Here is a 20,700-nt window from a genome sequence, read left to right on the forward strand (position 1 = left end):
TTGCGTGGATAATTTACAGAAATTTGGCTAAAACCGATACAACTCAGCCTATAAAATGAACACCACCGGTCAACTTAGCCACATGCCAACATGGACACGGGCGATATCGAACGACGGGTTCGACTTTGATGACGATCTTTGCGAGGGAAATATGTAGGGCTTGCGCGACCAAGTCCTCCGCAATCGACTACCGAGGCATGTAATCGTCACCACCTAAATGCAATCCATCGCAGCCCCGGCTCCACATCAACCAAGCAACCACAGAAGAGCACATCGGACACGTGGGATAGACAGACTACCACAACCCGGCCGTGAACCTAACTCATCTTGACGCCATCATTTGTTGCCAAATAGACGTTGAAGTCCCTGGCCTCGCCGAACCAACCACCAACAATCACCAGTCTCCTAGTTGTAGTGTGCTTCAAGATGATGCCCACATGGAGGAGAAAGGCGCGGGGACGCCTCCATCGCCCGATCCAGGTGATCTGAGGTTTCCCTCTAGAGCAAAGGCCACGGGGAGAGGGGTGAGCACGCCCTTCACACCGACACTTTCAGAAAAGATCACGACAACCACGGGCGTCGTCGTCGCCGGTTCCAAGAAGAGGATTTCTCCTGAGATGTCTCGTCCACATGCATCCCACACGGTAGACCACCAAGTGCAGCCCAACCACCATAGATCGTGTCGAGGCCGGCTCCCATCTAGCCACAAGATCCCTTGATCCGTCGTGCCCAGATGTGCTCCGCCCCTGGGCCGAAGCCGCCACCACCACAACCGGGGGCGTCGCCTTGGGTTTTCCGTGAAAAGGAACGGGTGATGCATCACAATATGAGTAAGTATTTCCATGAGTAGAGAACTAAGGTTTATCGAACCAATAGGAGTAACAACCAACCCAAGTCTTCACCAATTGCACATAAAAGAAACAATCACTTGCACCCAACGTGGGGCAAGAGGGTTGTGAATCTCCTTGTCTCGTTATTTGCGAGCAAGCGAGTATTGTGTTTGGAAGTTATAAAGTGAAAAGTAAATAACAAGTAAAAGTAGGCATCGAGGGAATTGTAACATTTGCAAATTTATAAGTGAATAGACTCGGGGGGGGCATAGTATTCCCTAGTGACATCTCTCATGAAAGTAAGCATACGGTGGGTAGACAAATTACTATTGGGCAATTGATAAAAAAAACAGATAGTAATGTGATATTCATGACAATGATCATGTGTATATAAGCATCACGTGCATAAGCAAATAGGTCGACTCCTACGTGCACCTACTACTATTATTCCACCCGTTGACCACTGTCTAGCATTCATCTAGAGTATTAAGTAAAACAAATTAATCCTTGAAGAATGATGACATGATGTAGACAAAGAGAACTCAATTAATATGAATTAACCACATCGTTTTACCCTTAGTGACAATATTACAAAGATGTATCTTGTCCCCTTCTGTCACTATGATATAGAAACTCGTCAGATTGAACCCACTACAACACACCTCTCTCATTAAAGAAAGATCAATTTACTTGGCCAAAGCAAATCAATAGACCAGAGAGATTTACGTAGCTATGATGTTCATCACATAAGAATCATATTTAGAATTCAGAGAAGACTCAATTATTTATCACGAATAATCTAAACATAAACCCATAATTCATTGGATCCCAACAAACGCACCGCAGAAAAGAGTTACATCGAATAGATCAAATCGAAGATGCGATGATCATCATATTGAATAGCAAGAGAGAGAGAGAGAGAGGGAGAGGGAGAGGGAGAGAGAGAGAGAGAGAGAGAGAGAGAGAGAGACTAACTACTGACCGTATGTTTGTGCTGAACTACTCACATATCACCCTGGGAGCAACGATGTTGATGTAGAGGTCCTTTGTGATCAATTCCCCCTCCGACAGGGCACCAGAAAAGGGCTTCAGATGGCCTCTCGGCGAAACAAAGACTTGTGGCGACGAAAAAAGTGTTTCAGGGTGCTCACTATGGTTTTTGGGATTGCTGTGAGTATATAGAACGAAGAGGTACGATAGGAGGCAGCCGAGGGGGCACGAGGCAACACGGCGCTGCCACACCCTTGGGCGCGCCTGATGACCCACAAGTATAGGGGATCAATCGTAGTCCTTTCGATAAGTAAGAGTGTCGAACCCAACGAGGAGCACAAGGAAATGTCAAGAGATTTTCAGCAAGGTAATTTCTGCAAGTACCGAAATAGTGGTAACAAGTTGTTTGATAGCAAGATAATTGCGACAAGTAATGAGTAGCAATAGTAACAAACTCTGACACGATAATTGCAACATTGTACGTCCGTTTCCTGTTTATCAATCTGTTTGGCAATTGCAACACACCATTTGTCGCCCTGCAGGTTGAAGGGAAGATTCATGACTCTGGCCCAGAGCTGCACCCGGTCAAACCTGAGCCCAGAGGGGCGCATACAGTCATCAAACTCTGACAGGATCACCGCATTCTTACTCACATGCCATGGCGATCCGTCCCACACGAGATCCCGATCCTGTTGATTTGCAAATTCAGCCACAAACATGTTTTCACCAACAGATCGGAAACGAACCCTTCAGGGTTTCCCCACGCTAGCCGAAGTGCCTTGGAGATAGTTTGGATATGAAACAGGTCCAGATGCAGTACCTTCCCCGCGAGCATCCACTTCTGTGCGTACCGTCATCCAAATGGTCCAGCACTAACGGTGTTGTGTCCTCCTCCGTGATATCGAGTTTTCCGAGATCTTTTGGTAGCTTCGCCCTTACCGCACGAGGCGACATGGGCTCCTTCCCGTTGCGTTGCTGTGATGATGAAGCCATCCTCCGAGCAGTCATCCCCGCGCCACGCCGATCAGATCGACGCGCGTCACCAAGTTCCACCCTAAAACCCTAATCGCCTCGAGAGAGAGTGCTCCGGGAGTTTAGGGGGGAAATGCTCGTGTGCCCGAGCACATAGTACACCGTTAATAAGAATCACCTCTTCTCCGACCTGGCTGGACCATCCTAGTATTATTTCCATAGCGTATGTCATGTGGATTTTAATAAATAAATAAATTTGTATGAATATTTTCATTCTTAGATCATCTTGTTTTTTCCCAAGAATTATCCTCCTTGCTAATTGAGCCGGGCACGGCTTTGTCGGGGGTCTCACAAGCATGAGGGTGAACAACCGGGCAAAACCTATTTGACGCTTATGCGCCCGTTAACAAACGGGCGCGTGCAGAGCAACCCCTCAATGAGCGATCTGGGCCGGCCCATGTAACTTCTGTTTATTCTGTAAAAATGATCAAAATAGAAGTGTGCCGCACGAGTCGAACTCGTGATCGGTTGCTATATCTACAACGACCGTAACCACTACGACATCAACCAATTAGTTATTCCTAATTTATTTTCTCTTATTTGTTCTCTCATGTGGCGTGAATCCTCACAAGCCTTTTTTTCCTGGTTCGTGGTCATTTCGGGATGGATCATTTGTTTTTCTTTCTTTTGTTCTTTTTTCTGTTTTCTTTGTTTCCTTCTTCTTTCTCATTCGATGATTTTGTTTTAAATTCACGAATTTTTTCTTCAAAATCGATGATTTTTTCCCCAAATTTCTTGTACGTTTTTTCAATTTCAATGAACTTTTTTTATAATTTGATGAACTATTTTCAAATTAGATGAATTTCTTTCTAAAATCAATTATTATTTTTCAGTTTTGTTGAATCGTTTCCTGGTTAGATGATTTTTTTTTCAAATATGATGAACTATTTTCGGATTTGATGATTTTTTTTAAAAAATGATGAACTTTTTCCTAATTTGATGAACATTTTTATCATTTGGTGAACTTTTTTCAAATTCAGTGACCTTTTTTTCATGTTCAATGAACTTTTTTCAAATTTTATGATTTTTTTTTCAAATTGGATGAACTATTTTCTAATTCGATGACTTTAAAAAAAATGAACTTCCTTCTAATTTGATGATCGTTTTTTATAATTTGAAGATTTTTTTTTCAAAATCTGTGATTTTTTTTTCAAATTTGATGATTTTTTTTTTCAAATGATGAACTTTTATCAAATTCGAGGAACTTTTTTTCAAAATAGGTATTTTTTTCCAAAATGTATGAACTTTTTCCAATTCAATGAACTTTTTTTAAAAATGTTGATTTTTTATAAATTTGGATGAACTTTTTTCAAAAGTTGTGAACTTTTTTAAAACTCAATGAACTTAAAAAAAATTATTAACATTTTTCAAATTTGATGAATGTTTGTTTAAAATCAGTGAACTTTTTTGAATTCGGTTGACTTTATTAAAAAATTATGATCTATTTTAAAATGCATGGATTTTTTTAAAATATCAATTTTTTATTTTATTTTCTTCTTTTTCATTTAAGTTCAAGGTTATTGGGCCGGCCCAGTATGGGGCGCTGCAGGCGCCAGGAGCGGGAATGGGCGCCTGCAGCGCCGTATAGGACCACCCGAACAACCGGGCTGGGTCATCATCCTGCCATACCTCCCAGCCTGGGCCTATAGTGGGCGCAAGCCAGAGCCAGAGCCAGAGCCCGAGCCCGATTAAGTAGAGGCAGCCGCATCGCTACTCCCTTAACTTCTTCCCCTTTCGACCTTGTAGGCGAACACCAACCCGAATCCCCACCCCGAAGGCTTCCTCCCGCGGCGAAACCCTAGCTAGCGACCGGAGCGCTCGGCGGCGGGAGCCATGGCGGACGACGATTACAATGAAGTTGACATGGGGTCCGCCTCTCTCTCTCTCTCTCTCTCTCCCTCTCGTGATCACCGTAATCTAGCCTAGGGTTTGTATAGGTATCGTCTTCGCTAGGACGAACCTCTCCCCTTCGTTTCTCGATAGCATTCGGGTTGCATAAACTTGGCCCTTGACGATTGATTTGGCGCTCCGCGCGGAAGTAGTGGCGAGAATCAGGCCCTAGGCATGGTCGGTTGGGTTTCGAGAGCGCGTGGTGCTGATTTTGAGTTTGCACTGGTTCTCACGGGTAATAGGCTCGTGTGGTTGTCAATTGACAGGGCAATATTCCGCCTTCAAGATGGCTAACACCTTGAAATACAAGGTCCTCTGGTGCCCGGGGAACATGACTGTAGGCTTTGTTCCCCATCTGATTTGGAAATTGTATCCCTGAATTGCGGGTATACAACTTTTCAAGGCAGCAAATGTTCGAGTTAAAAGATTAGTTGCACATGCTCCATTGAAGTTAGCAGGAGCTGTAAGCTGTTGCATCTAATTGGGATAAAAATTTCAGCTCGACCTTCCGTTTGTGATTTGGTGGTTTAGAATTATGCATTAGTTGGTCGAGTACCCAAGTCTATCTTTTCAGGATGCCACTGACATTATGTGGCACTATGTGTCTAATTGCTTAAAAAGAAAGATATGGTTGCTAACTTTAGTAGGATTACCATTTATAGATATTTTGTACTTCACTTCCTTTGGGATCAATATTGATCCTTCTATTTCTCTTCTCCTGCCATTGTACCTATCAGAGTTTATTTCATTGAATGGATTTTTTGAGTTACAATTCCCCCTTTCTTATGCAGGTATGAGGATGAGCCTCCAGAAGCTGATATTGAGGTGCAGATCCTCACTATTTTCATATACTGCTGGCATTCTTAAGAGGAACAGCTTGTAGCTTCATATAAGTATAACTGATGTATTACTGTTGAAATAGGAAGGGGTTGAAGAAGATCCTGAGAACAATGAGGATGCCCCTGATGATGTGGTAGGGGGTGAAGGTGAAGAAAAGGAACAGGAAAAGACTGCCCGTCCACGCAATACAACAAAATATATGACCAAATATGAGCGGGCACGCATCCTTGGCACACGTGCTTTGCAGATAAGGTATACGTCTATCTGAGTAGACATTCTAGTTAATGAGTTCATTTAATGAAGTAACTGACCCGTTGGTATTTGTAGCATGAATGCTCCAGTTATGGTTGAGCTTGAGGGTGAAACTGATCCTCTTGAGGTAACGTCGTATAATTTTTCGCTTATATATACTTTTAATCTTGGCTTCTCAGATTGACGATAGCCTTGGCTATTTTGCTTTCATTATTTAGTTCCACTTGTCAAGCTGTACTTCAATGACTGTATTTCAATGGGAAGTTACTTCTGAAATAGAGATTGATCTTCTTGATACTGTGGAACTAGTCGTGTGCTGGATATAAGAATGGACATGCTTATTTATGAAGCTACTTTATATGGAGTAGGGCATTTTGGAGACCGAGCTCCATGGAGCCCTTTATTTTGAAAAATTCAAATTTCATAAATTTCAGTTTTAAAAAAAATCTGAAAATAAATACACATGTATGCAAGGATGTAAAGTGTATGTGTGAAAAATTTCAGGATGGAATACCTTAAATTGTGAGCTGCGCAAAAAAATAAAATCATGAACTTCAAAGATGAACAGTGCATATGCTAAAAAGCACCAGATTTGTCTTTTTTTGTGTAGCTCACGTTTTAATGTATTTCGACCTGAAAATTTGCACACATGTACATTATGTATCTAGGTATATGTGTATTTATTTTTCAGAATTTTTTGGAACTGAAAAGTTTGAATTTTGATGTTTTCAAATAAAGGCCTCCATGGAGCTCGGTCTCCGTTTGGCATTTTCGCTTTATATGGAGCTATAAACTTATTAATATGCTTATTTATGAAGCTACTTTATATGGAGCTATAGACTTATGAATAGGCTTTACAATGATAAGATTGACATTCTGATGTGGTGATACAGGAATCTACTTTATATTCAACTACTTTGTGCTAACTAATAAATATTCAACATTGTTTGGAATATTTATGAATTTGATAATGTAGGTATTTTTGATAGTTGAATAATTGATGGGACATGCATTGGAGCACCCGGGTGCCACACAGCCCTATATTTAAATAGCATTAAAAAAGTCAGAAAGTTTCATAAAAAATCTGAAATTTTGGGATATGAAACATGGGTGCCCATTGTACACCCAGTGTTCATTTTCGTGGGGAATGGGTGCCAGTGGTATCCGCAGCACAGGAATTACGGTCCGACATACGTTACTTCATTTTTTTTCTCTATACGTATGATCTTTTTTGTCATATTTACTGACATTATCACGGGCACCCATTCCCCACGAAACTGAACACGGGTGTGTGCAACGGGCACCCAGGTTTCATATCCTTAAATTTTAGATTTTTTTTCCAATTTCCTGTTATGTTTTTAATGCTATATTCATATAAGGGTGTGTGGCACCCGAGAGCCACAAATCCTCTTCCTATAATTGCTAGTATATAGTCTCTTTAGGATTGTTACGAGGTCAGAAATCCAACCAGTTAATGATGGGTTTTCATTGTTCTACTGAATTATTGGGATTCTTGCTTCGTAATATTGCATCTAATTATGCACATGTTAATTTGAAGTTTCAATATGCCAATACAAGAAAATATTCTTATGTGTCATTATGGAAATGTTCTTACTGTATTACCTTGTAACTATGTGTTTTTCCTTATAATAAAGCATAGGGCTAGATATAACAGAAGGTTCTATGTGTTCCTATTTGTCTAATTACTACCTACAATTCTTATTCATACAACGCGGAGTAAATAAGAATCCTAACTAGTCAGTAGTTACATGCAACATAGGTACAAAAATAAAAACAGTAAACCACTAAATATACACCACTTTGTAGCAAAAGGATTTCCTTGTTAATCGCCTATGGTTCTACTCCCTCCGGCCCTCAATATAATAGTGTCTTTCAAACATAGCTTGAAAAACTGTGGGACGGAGGGAGTATCTTTCTCTGAAACCACATTCTACAGCATGTATTCTGTTTTGTCAGAACAAAAAAAACCTGAATGGTTTTAGTGAAGAGCATAAAAACCATGAAATGATTAATATTTTGAGAAGTAATAATGCTCTTACAAAGGGTAAATGAAATGAAATTTGACCTTGTTTGTCAATAATCCATTACAAACACTGCCTGGATGGTTTTTGCTCCCATTTACTGTGGAAAATAATACCATCGCTCGACTCATTTCCAGTTATTAAATTGTCCTCCCCGCTGATCTTTGTGTCTTTGTGCAACTGCAGATTGCCATGAAAGAACTGAGAGCACGCAAGATCCCCTTCACGATTAGGCGGTACTTACCTGATGGAAGGTGAGATTTAAAGGAAAAAAGCCAATCATCATCTGTCTTTGCTGTGGCTTATCATGTACCAAAGACCTCATTTTTACTTTGTTTTGAAATAGCTATGAGGACTGGGGAGTCGACGAGCTCATTGTGGAGGACTCGTGGAAGCGTCAAGTTGGCGGGGAGTAGAGCTGGCAGACTGTTGCTGCAACTAAACCTTGCCCTAGTAGCTATAATATGCAATGTTTAGCACTGAATTGCTGTGACAATGTTATGTTACTGTAACATGTGTGGACTATGGCTGCCCACTGTTGTGCTACTATAATTCAGTCGCGTGGTTGCATCAGTTTGCTTGGACTATTGCTGGCATGCAGGTACAAGTTGTGAGTGAATACCCAATCTACCTCTTTGTGTGCGTGGAACACAACTTCCTGCCGATTGTTTCATGTTTGCATTTCTCGCTCAGTACCGCAGCGCAGAAGAGTGCCAGGGTTGGATCTATGGAAGTTTTTGGAGACATATACTCCTATATACAAGCATGTCCATACGATCATCATTCCTTGCTCAGCACAAGTATACAAGAAAAGAAGCGCACAAGTATTCATAACAACCAATTGAGGCTTCTCGTGCATCACAGTCTGGAAGCTTAACATCCCCTCAAAACATGTGACTAATGCTCTAAGAAGTACTCAAAAGATTATAACTGAGGATAATCTAGCAAAGAGAGGTTTGGCTGCGAATAACAATGCCATTTGTACCGCATGGGTGAGACTATTCATCACCTGATGCTCCAGTGTGGTTTAGCCAGATTGATCTGGAAGGTTGCCGTGTGTGCATCCCCACCTTACACTTTACTAGGTCGCCTGACAATGCTTACAATATTTGGATAAAATCATTCTCTCAGGGCTGCACAAAGCATCAATCCCGTTTTCCCTTTTAGACCCTTAATTTGTTAATTACCACCAGCGCATCTCGAATGATCAATGCGGGCGCTGGCACATGCAGTATGTCCTTCACATTACATTCACAGTATGTGCTGCGACTGCCGCGCGCGTCGCTCATCAGAGCAGCGACCTGAGCCGGTCGCCCTCGGTATGGACGCGATCCCGGGTGATCTCGGCGACGCTCCGGCAGCCGCAGAGCGCCATGGCCAGCTCCAGCTCCCTGTTGAGCATCTCGATCACGTGCTTCGCCCCCGCCTCGCCCCTCGCCGCCAGCCCGTACAGCACCGGCCTCCCCACCATGACGGCCCGCGCGCCCAGCGCCAGCGCCTTGAGCACGTCGGTCCCCCGCCGGACTCCGCCGTCCACCAGCACCGGGACCGCCCCGCCCACCGCCTTTACTACCTGCACGCACACATGAGTCACCACGCGCCGCCTTCAGAATGTGCTTTCAAAAAAGGGGAGTTGCTGAACAAAACGGAAGACGCTGGGCACGGTGCCGTGCACCTCTGCACCTCTTCGAGAGCGGATATGGTGGCGGGCGCGTAGTCCAGCTGCCGCGTGCCGTGGTTGGACACGATGATGCCGGCCGCCCCGGCCTCCACCGCTTTCCTGGCTGTTTGTTCCACATATGTTCAGCATTTCATGTAAAAAAAAGAGAAGATCAGCAAACTTCTGCTCTGAATTGCAGTGCAGGTAGCAAGCAGCGTCTACCGACTTACCGTCCTCGGCGGTCACGATGCCCTTGAGTAGAATCGGCAGGCCGGTTATGGATTTCAGCCACTCCACGTCCTGCAGAAAGGGTTACCAGAGAGAGAGAGAATGTCAGAATTCACGTTACCACTTCCAGGATGCTCCCGAGTCCTGAAGGATTGGTTCATGCACGGGTCATGGGCTCATGGCTCCCTTGTTTTCGGACATCAGTGCAGCAACGGCCACGTACTGCAGCAAATTCAAGTTTGCTGCCTCCCTGTCTCTTTGCGTTTATAGTCAGCAGCACGTTCCTGTTCCTCCCAGAGGGCTTTGAATGTGTCTAGCGACTAGCGTGCCTCTAGATGGGTCATGCAGAGTGGCAGAACTGTCCTTCAAACCACTGTTGAATATACTTATGAAGTGCTGTAGGATCTAAGTCTTTAATTTGCATATGGGTGCCGATTTTGCTGTACCTTCCATGATAAAGACGGGTCCAGCGTGTCGCGCGCATACTTCTCAAGCTTCGAGCCGTCGGTCTGCAGATGGGAAATATGAGCCTTTCAGAAACAAAAATGAATCCGTGTAGTATCCGAATGTCATACAGAGTGTTTTTCATCTATCCAGCACGAACAAATTATCCCCGCAAAAAAGAAGAATCATATATCCTCAAGTATATTCCATCAAGCAGGCATTGACTCACAGTATCAAGATCATCTATTGGCATCAAACCTTCGAGGTTTGCATTCGCAGGAGCAACCATTCTGCGTGAACAATTGGACCAGCAAATCAAACAGAAGAATTCTGTACCATGGTGTTTGTTTAAGATATTGAAAGGCCATATAAATATCTTGTAGGTACAATTTCAGGCATGAGACATCTGTATGCTTATACAATTTTGAGCTCACTGAATCGAATTCTACCATATTATTAAGATGGTTTTCTCTAGAAAAAAAAGAAAACTATTAAGAATGGTACTAAAAAAACGGCAGATTCCCTATAACAGGGAAATTCTCATATGGTTATTTTGATGGGTTCAAACTATAACATTGCAGATTGATCAGATTATGCAAACATTAAAGCCCTAATGAATAAACTCTATCTTTAAATAGAAGCATATTGTCTTGCCACATGATTGCCGCAAAAAATCGGTTAGTATATGTAGAAGGAAAGTAAAATAATATTTGAAAGAACTTTGAAGATAATTCTTTACTTATTTCTGATATCTGCCTCACGTCGACCGAGCATAGGAGTGTCAACTGTCAAAACAATTGCCTTGAATCCATGACTCTCAGCCCGCCGTACCAATGTTGCTGAAACATCTCTGTTCTTAAACACCTATAATGTTCGTAAATAAAACAAAATCAGAGATCACATTATCACGAAAGGAATTATATCCGAGCTTGAAGTCTAGATGTCATACATATAACTGATAAAAACGAATCGCATTACAACTGGAGGCAACTTCCTCGATTTTGCAACTGGATGAGAAGGATAGCACCTGTACTTGACAAACATGAACATGTATAGCAATCGACAGATGAAATAAAACACAACTGAAAGATCATGAATTGTCAGTTGACACCAACCATTAAGGTATTACATGATGCTGCAGCTCTTGCTGTAGCCACCTCCCCTGAAATTAGCATTTAAACAAGAGATGTAGAGATATTAGAGAGTTTAGATATCATATTTTCACATTCTATAATAAAATTTGAACTTTGAGACCTTCTGGATTTGCCAATTTGTGTGATCCCGTTGGTGCAACAATTATGGGTGAGGGCAGATCATATCCCAATAAGTTTGTCGACATGTCTATGTTGCTGACATCTACAAGAACCCGAGGTCGCAACCTGCAGAATACAGATCGAGACAATCTTCAAGTCCAAAGTCTTCAGGTCAATGAAGATTTTACCTGCAAGAGGCAGTATAGGAACAGTACAAAATTCTTCCATATGCTGCCATATTGTCCCTCAATGTGTGTTCATCCTCAGCTCCTCCATTGATATAATCATAGTGCATCTTTGGCAGTGCTTTCTTGGCAAGTTCTTGATACTCTCTGACATTGACTGGTAGATTATTCTCCATTTCTGGTACATGTAATGTTTAGAGGTCATTCAGCTGATGCAACTATCTGAATATTAACCATACATCGGCTCAGATCTTTCTTTACATATGACCAACTGTCCAACTAGATGCATATTTTTCAGTATTTTAGTACCAAATCATTACATCCTTTACTCGTATACAGAGCTTTAAGTTGAAGTCTCCATATACGTCCGGAAAAACTATAAAATACAGTAGTGGCCAATTTCAGAGCTGTCCTTTTCTTTTTTAGTAGACAACTTATCACTTATGTTCCCTGATCTTTGAGCCATTTTTTTTCTCAAACACGCGCTTTATATTAGAAGAACACCAAGATTGGCGCAAAGTTTACATGCATAAACCGGCAAAATCAGAAAGAACCGAAAAAACAAACATAAGCCTAAAAGGTACGTATGAGTGAAGAAAGCCCAAACCCTACTGCTACCACTGTCTACTGTAGGACTGGAAGCTGCACGTGCAGAGGCAAGCTCCTTAAGGCCACAGTCGGTGCCATCTTCCACTGGTCGACTTCGCGCATAATTATTTTTAGGATTCTTTTTCGTGTTTCGATGCCTATTAACTCATCAAACCCAAAAGGGTCTGAGTGCTGCTGGAAGTTGAATTTGTAAGAAATTTACAGTTTTTCTTCTAAGATTATGCCATGAAGCATAGAAGAAAATCAGCCTATTGCATTTGAAAAAAGATAGCCAGGTGAGTGAGGCAAACATACTACTCCCTTCGATCCATATTAATTGTCGCTAATTTACAGTTTAATGTGTACTAAATCAGCGATTATTAATATGGATCGGAGAGAGTAGTGATAAGATGATGTAGCTGTACTAATAGAACATGTTTGTAAACTGAAATATATGACGTTGCAAATACCACTTATGGAGTAAAGTGCCGTCATACGAACATTTGCAGTGCTAAACTTGATTTACTGACAATCTAAACATATAGCTTCTCTAAAGAAGATAATCCAATCACAACAGACTCAAGCCAAGATGGTTAAAATTCTAATTCTGCAGATTTTATAGAAAGGTACATATACAGAAGCAATGCAACAAGAGTACAGTTCTGAAGAAACTCGCGGCACAAAATTTGATTTAATATTCATTCAGGTGTAAAACCTTGCCAATAATTGAGCACCACAACCTGTCAACAATTTATATAATCTAGTTTCACTGTTTTGAAGTTAGGAGTCAAATAGAGAAGTTTTTACTGCGAGAATGCGTGTCATGACTCATTTTGTTGGGTCTCCTCGAAATAGGCTTTTGTGCAGTCTTATGTATAAAGGCGAACCGGCCGAACCGATACAAAGAGGTGATGATTTTTGTTGGGCAAAACAGTGAGTTTCTACTGCTGGTCACTGACAACTGTGGGGAATCAAAGAGTACAAGGCAAATTGAAATGGCTCCAGATCAAACTATTCGAGTACAAAGTCCTTTGACAGTGTGACTGCACACCTGATGTGACCCGGCCTATCGATAAAAGCTACTCCCTCTGTAAAGAAATACAAGAGCGTATAGATCACTACTTTAATGATCTACCACGTCTCCTGAAATGGATAGACCGAGCACCAATGTGTACAAACATTCAACACTTGAAACCACAAAACACATTCAAAAGTTCACTACCAACTACCCTGACGCACAAAACACACAGCTACATTCAAATGAAGGCTGGGCTAATCGACATGATTAAGGAGGATGCGCGTCTTCGGGACTACAAAGCGTTTGTTCATGAATCATGAACCTCAAAGAGTCTGCTCTGATCGCCCGGAGTAACCAGTGAGGAACCTTGTGAGGCCCAAGGTCGAACACTTAACGTGCTGCTACATAAGGTGTCCTACTGAGCTTAAAGATAAGACCCCGAGTCTGCCGAGACGGGGCACAAATCGAGAAGAAAACAGCGGGCATACAATCGCCCCTGAATCTCCGAAGCAACTTGAATCAATCAAATAACTGCACCGCACAGTGGGCAGTCGGGGACGATTCAAGATCCACAGTAACACGGCGGTCTCGTCTGCCAGGCCCACAGGGCCACGTAGAGCAGCCGGTCAGCCGGAGATCGACAGCAAATCGAGAGCGGAACGGCCGTACGAGACAGCGAATTGAAGGAGGGGATCGTGCGTGGAGCAGAAGGCAAGCACCATACCTACAGAGATCGACGAGGATGGGCTGCTATCAGAGATGTCGGGAAGATGAAATCACCAAGGGGGAGAGACTGATTGATTGCCGGCTGCTGGCTGCTGGCTGGGAACGGAAGGATAGTGGGTTAGTGGATGATCGAGTGAGTGAGTCTGCTGATGTCTCAAGCGAGGTAAGGACAAGGAGAGGATGATGCTGGCCGGCCCTACAGGCCTACACTGGTGAAAACGAAAATTACATGCTGGCCGGCCCTACAGGCCTTTGGGTTCACATTAAGCTCATGATGATGTTCTATCGAGTGGACCCAGAGTTACCTCTTCGTCACACAGAGACTTTCACAGGTACCCGTAGTGATAGTCACCCAGTTACGTTGTGATGTTTGATACACCCAAAGCACTCCTACAGTATCCGGGAGTTGCACAATCTCACGGTCGAAGGAAAAAACACTTGACATTAGAAAAGCTTTAGCATACGAACAATACGATCTAGTGCTATGCTTAGGATTGGGTTTTGTCCATCACATCATTCTCCCAATGATGTAATCCTGTTATCAATAACATCTAATGTCCATGATCAGGAAACCATGATCATCTATTGATTAACGAGCTAGCCAACTAGAGGCTTGCTAGGGACACATTGTGATCTACTTATTCACACATGTATTACTGTTTTCCGTTAATACAATTATAGCATGAACAATAGACAATTATCATGAATAAGGAAATATGATAATAACCATTTTATTATTGCCTCTAGGGCATATTTCCAACAAGAGTATACTTTATTTTTTTGTTTAAGTCTCACACAATCATCACGGGAGCCGTGGTTAGTCTCTTCTTCAGTTCTTGGAAACTATTCTCACATGCCTCACTCCATTCAAACTTCTTTTTCTTTTTGAGTAGCTGGGTCATGGGCTTGGCAATAGTGGAATTTTTTCAGTAAATCTCCGGTAGCATCCCGCCATTTCGAGGAAACTTCGGATGTCTGTCACGTTGGCTGGTTGCGGCCATTCACTTACAGCCTTGACCTTCTCAGGATCCATAGCTATGCCTTCTTGGGTCATTACATGTCCCAAAAATCCAACTTGCTTCAGCCAAAACTCACATTTGCTGAACTTGGCATACAATTGATGTTTACGCAGTTCTTCCAACACAATCCTTAGGTGTCCGGCATGTTCTTCGGGCTTCTTGGAGTAGACAAGTATGTCGTCGATGAAGACTACGACAAACTTATCCATGTACTTCATGAATACCTTATTCATTAAATGCATGAAGTAAGCTGGTGGGTTTGTTAGTCCGAAAGGCATCATCGTGAACTCATACAATCCATATCATGACGTAAATGATGTCTTTGGAATGTCTTCTGAACGTATCTTAAGCTGATGATACCCTGATCGCAAATCGATCTTCGAAAATACCTTTGCTTGTGCTAACTGATCAAACAAATTATCTATCCTGCGTAGTGGATATTTGTTCTTGATGGTGGCCATGTTGAGGGCTCGATAATCGATGCAAAGTCTTAGCATCCCATCTCTCTTTTTGGCAAATAGTACTGACGATCCCCAAGGTGAAGAGCTTGGTCTCATGTATCCTTTGTCCAACAGTTCTTTAATTTGCTTCTTGAGTTCTGCTAACTCAGTAGGTGCCATGCGGTACGACTGTTTGTATATTGGGGTGGTACCAGGTGCAAGTTCAATGACAAACTCTATTTCTCGGTCTGGCGGCATGCCTGGTAGTTCGTCAGGAAATACATTCGGAAATTCACATACCGCTGGTACGTCTTTCAACTCACTAGCTTCCATCTGATTTAGTCTTGCTTTGTTTGATTTCTCCCTCCTTAAGGCTACAACTTTTACTCTTTTACCCTGATGGTGGGTGAGTGTGACCGTGTTATGGTTGCTAGGGTTTGAGCGGGAGAGAGAGAGCTGTGAGGGCGCGAGAGAGCCGGCCGTGGGGTTCCTTTCCCACGGCCGGGCAAGAGGGAAAAGGGTTTTCCTTCTTAATTCTTGCCTGATTAGATTGATACATCTCCTCTCCATATATAGAGAGGTTTACTTGACTCCCAAGTAAGGCTTACTTGACCCCTAAGCAAACCCTAAGACTAACGGGCCGAGGCCCATCATGTACTCTAACACTACACCCCACCTGGACATGCAGCTCGTCCTCGAGCTGCAACCTAACGATGATTCGACCCCACACAACCCTAACGCCTAAAAAACAAGCCTTTTACATCTCGGCCTATTGTATTGACCTGAAATAAGCTAACCCAAATGAGACTCCGACTCTTTATTTTTGACTCTGAACGATAAGGCGAGAATCCTCCGCACGCCGAACTTGTGCGTTTGCAGCCCCCTGGATCCCAAGGACACCATCGGGACCAAGGGAGCCCTCGCGGCGGCCGGCGGCGGAATGCAGTGGTGCTACGCGGTGCGCTCCTGTCGGTGACACCATGTCTTCTCCCCGCTGGCTCACTATCGATGTCGCAGACTTGGCGGTCGTCTACCGTGGAAAAAACAACATGCCCGCCGCCCGTGGGGGAAACCGCATGCCCAAGATCCCCCACGCAGCGGATGAGATCGAGGTCCGTTTCATCGTGAAGTGCAACTTGGAGGAGCTACAACTACAAATCACGCATCTCCCGCACATGCCGACGCGCTAGGAGGCCGCGCGCAGCAGCCTGCAGCCTCACCGCCGCAGACACATGGTGGGTAGCGATCCAAGCCGGAAGCGGTGCCGGCGACGGCTGGAACTTTAACTGTTGGATGGGATTGTCATGGGACGGCGGTGGCGCTGCTGGCAATGAGGTCGTCGTAGTCCCGTCGTAGGGCATCCCATGCTGGAACGTGATGAGCGGTGCCATGGTCGCAGCCGAGGGCGGCGGCGGCGGCTATGCGGGGGTCGGCGCCGGTGCTGTGACCATGGAGGACCCCCCGTGGAAGGGCGCACCGTCGGGACCGGCGAAGCGGGAGGGCCCGCCATACTGTTGGGGTGGCGCCGGTGGCGACTCGATGTGCAGCAACGCCCAGGCCGCCGTATAGATCGGCCCGGAGACGGGGAGCGACAGCGGCGGCTGCATAAGCCTGGCGTCGAGTGGCGGCGACGACAGCAGCAGCGTCGGCTGGCGCGGCCCGGCGATCGTGACGAAGGCCGCCTGGTGCGGCGGCTGCCACGGCAGCCGCGCCGGCCCATAGACGGCGATTGATGGCGCGGCCGGCGGCGGTTCGTAGGGACCGGCCAGGAAGAGGCAGATCCCTTGGACGGCGGTGGTGAGATCGCGGATTGCTCCGGCGATCTCCTCCGGGGTGAGGGCAACAGGAAGCGGCGGCGACGGGGTGAACATGATCGAGCCTGAGCAATCTGATACCAGATGTTATGGTTGCTAGGGTTTGAGCGGGAGAGAGAGAGAGGTGTGAGGGCGCGAGAGAGCCGGCCGTGGGGGTCCTTTCCCACAGCCGGGCAAGAGGGAAAATGGTTTTCCTTCTTAATTCTTGCCTGATTAGATTGATACATCTCCTCTCCATATATAGAGAGGTTTACTTGACTCCCAAGTAAGGCTTACTTGACCCCTAAGCAAACCCTAAGATTAACGGCCCCAGGCCCATCACGTACTCTAACAGACCGTTCTGTTGAAGCAGTTAATAAATCCCTTGTGGGTATTTAGCCAGTCCATACCTAGAATAATATCCACATTGTTGCTTTTGATCATAACGAGATTTGCCCAAAATGTCAAGTCTTTAATTTCAATAGTAACATCCTTGCAGTATCTTTGTGCAATCTGCTGCACTCCCGGGGACTTGATGGTCATCGAATTTTCCAAAGGGAGGGTTGAAAAATTGTGTTTGGAAACATCTTTTTCCGAAATGAACGAATGGGAAGCTCCAGACTCAAACAAAACCATGGCAAGAATTTTGTTGACAAGAAACTTACCGAGCACTATTTCCGGCGCGTTCATAACATATTCCTTGGCGACAAGATTTACGTGACCCTTCCTGTGATTATTGTTGGGGTTGAAGTTGTTGCGCTTGGGGGCTGAGTCAAAGCTGGAAGGGTTGGTTTTAGTTGCACCATTCCCGGCCTTTGGGCATTGTCGGGCAAAGTGTCCAGCTTCTCCGCAGGCAAAACATGTGATACCGGGGAGGGGAGTAAAATCCTTGTTCCTTGCATAAGAGTGGCTTTTGACTTTAGTTGTTGTTGGAGTGCGAAGAGTTTGACTCTTTGTGTCCTCAGTCTTGTGCTTGATGTTGCGTGCTGGTGTCGAATTGTTACAGCGGCGTTTACGAATGTCATCTAAGCTGCAACGTTTGGCCTCTAGCATGTTGGCCTTTTCCACCAGTGTTTTGAAGTCTGGAAATGTGTGAACAACTAGCTGACACTTTAATGCCGGAGCGAGTCCATCTAGGAATTTCTCCATTCTTTTCTCCTCTGTCTTATAATCTTCACTTGCATAACGGGATAGTTGATTATACTGGTCCAGATATTCCATTACAGTGGAACTCCTTTGTTTAAGGTCTTCAAATTCCCTCTTCTTGATTTTCATGACGCTGTTTGGAATATGTGCACCACGAAAATTCTCCTTGAATTCAGCCCACGTGATGTTGTTCTCGTCAGGATGCATGCGGATGATATTTTCCCACCACGAGGCTGCGGCCCCAGTCAGATAGTGGGGTGCATAGAGTACTTTCTCATGGTCGGAACATTGAGCAATTGTAAGCTTCCTCTCAATGTCACGTAACCAATCGTCTACTTCCATCGATTTGTCAGTGTGCGAAAAAGTTGGCAGACGTGTCTTTTGTAACTCAACCAATCTGGAGTGTAGTGGGTGTGGTCCACACTGATTCCCCATATTCATAAGTTGATTCATCATCTCAGGATGCTGTTGCTGGCTTTGCTCATACAGACAACATACCTCTAAAAATGCTGGGTCGCTCTCGTGTCGGCTTGACTGTCCTTGAGTGAAATCATTTCCTGTCTCAGCAGATTTATTTCCCCCTGCATCCTTGGCATGGACGATGTCCACGGATGGCTCATTTTCTCAAAGCTGGGTTAATGTCGCAAAAACCAAATGAGAATTTTGAATTCAAGGGAGAATAAAAAAAATAAAAAATATATCCATGGAAACACTGCGAAAAGTCTTTTCATGAATTAACCGTCGCGCTCGGAGAAGGACTGCGGTACATCTTACATCGCACATAATTATACATACCACTCAGGTCGTACTCTCGTATGCTTGACTTGTTATTTAAGCTAGTGCACTTCTCCTGGTCCTACATGACGCAACACGACTACTTCCCTTCTGTCTAGGAGCACATCATCATACATATCATACATATCAAACAAGCGCACTCGCGATCTGCTGCACCATCTCTAAGTGGAGTCGGAAAGGACCTGGATTGGCTGACCCAAGGAAAGTCCCAGATGAGGAGCTGGGGAGTCCACTTCCTCCAGCACTGGCTTTCGGCGGACTACGCGAGGCGGCGAAGCACTAACCGGGCTAGCAGGCATGGCAACTCTAATGGGTGCAGGAGCAATGACTTTATCGAACTCCTCAATCGTAGGAAGCTGACGACGAAGCTGAGCTGGCGGAGTGCATGAGGCAGAAGAAGACGGGCATGACCGAGGTGGTGCGGGACGAAGGAGCTCGGCCCTGTGGTGAGGACGAGTAAGGTTCTCCATGCGAGCAGCCACCAGGTCATCCACTAAGCCATCAAAGGCTGACTCCACGGCTCTGACGTACTGTACGAGCATCCCAATAGCATCATCTTCCTATCGTGTGGGGCATGCAAAAGCATAGTGACTCGTGTACGACACGTGACAAGGAAGGTAGTGATAAGGACGAGTCTTCATCACTTGGAGGGTGTCCCGGAGACGGGCAATCGCCTCCCTGGCTGCCATCTGACAACCCTACCTCTTCGTAGGCATGTCTCTCCCAACAAAACGAAGACGACGAATCTCTGGTCACCCACCATTAAAATGCACCGACGCCTGATGCATAGTCAGGGAGTCGCTGGTCTTGTGGCGGTAGAACGTGTACTCGGTGCGAGTCGTCGGTCCAATCGCGATCTTAGCAATGACGGAAAGAAGTCGCGGAAATCCCGTCGGCTCATTGGCGAACACATGCGACGACCAACCACTGCCAGTCATCTACACATTAGACACGATTTTCATATAGTCAAAACATAAATATATATTGACTAACAGAAAATATGTACAACATGCAGAAAATAAAAACAACTAATCAAGTTAGCGACCGTGCCTAGGGGTTTCCTACAATCAGCCTGGCTCTGATACCAAGGTTGTCACGACCGGTTTCCAAATAAATAAATTAATTGGAAATCAGCCATGTGCGTCCCTATTGCAGAAAAATATTTCCCACTCATAGACTTATCTTGATACAAAAAACTAGTAGTACTTAATATTAAACAGGTAGAGGAGAGGTTGCTCTACAATTTATTACAACATGTCCAAGTCTCGTACAGACGGATATGTTATAGTGGAATAGGATAACTCTACTACTCGTAATATGAGGGGCATGTCACATCGGAGTAATGTGGCATGGCAAGTACTACTACGCGCCAAGCATCAGAGTGAAGCTTGATGTTTTATTCATGGTGGCGGAAGTAGTGAAATAATAGCGACTGACTGGGACTCCTCTAGACATTGGACTCCCTATCGAACTCTTCATCCACGAGGTCTCCTTCATCCATATGTGACCACATCAACAAGCTAGTGAGT

At 44.4% G+C, this 20,700-nt stretch overlaps 2 protein-coding genes across 2 annotated transcripts; one reads left to right on the top strand and one right to left on the bottom strand.

Moving 5' to 3' along the window:
• The first annotated feature begins 4,562 nt into the window (after positions 1-4,562).
• LOC123425302 (DNA-directed RNA polymerases II, IV and V subunit 6A-like) lies at positions 4,563-8,449 on the top strand. Its single transcript, XM_045108985.1, has 6 exons — positions 4,563-4,720; positions 5,534-5,567; positions 5,665-5,834; positions 5,910-5,961; positions 8,063-8,130; positions 8,223-8,449. The coding sequence occupies exons 1-6, from the start codon at positions 4,686-4,688 to the stop codon at positions 8,290-8,292; spliced, it is 429 nt and encodes a 142-aa protein (XP_044964920.1). The 5' UTR covers positions 4,563-4,685; the 3' UTR covers positions 8,293-8,449.
• Positions 8,450-8,774: 325 nt separating this feature from the next.
• On the bottom strand, positions 8,775-14,138 carry LOC123425301 (peroxisomal (S)-2-hydroxy-acid oxidase GLO4-like). The gene is made up of 11 exons (XM_045108984.1): positions 13,977-14,138; positions 11,677-11,824; positions 11,463-11,587; positions 11,324-11,370; positions 11,158-11,235; positions 10,948-11,072; positions 10,438-10,498; positions 10,211-10,273; positions 9,767-9,836; positions 9,560-9,660; positions 8,775-9,449 (listed from the first exon to the last, which is right to left on the bottom strand). Exons 2-11 carry the CDS (start codon positions 11,820-11,822, stop codon positions 9,165-9,167), a joined length of 1,101 nt encoding a protein of 366 aa, XP_044964919.1. The 5' UTR covers positions 11,823-11,824; positions 13,977-14,138; the 3' UTR covers positions 8,775-9,164.
• Positions 14,139-20,700: the final 6,562 nt, after the last annotated feature.

This window comes from Hordeum vulgare, chromosome 2H (genome assembly GCF_904849725.1).
Source record: "Hordeum vulgare subsp. vulgare chromosome 2H, MorexV3_pseudomolecules_assembly, whole genome shotgun sequence".
NCBI lineage: Eukaryota > Viridiplantae > Streptophyta > Magnoliopsida > Poales > Poaceae > Hordeum > Hordeum vulgare.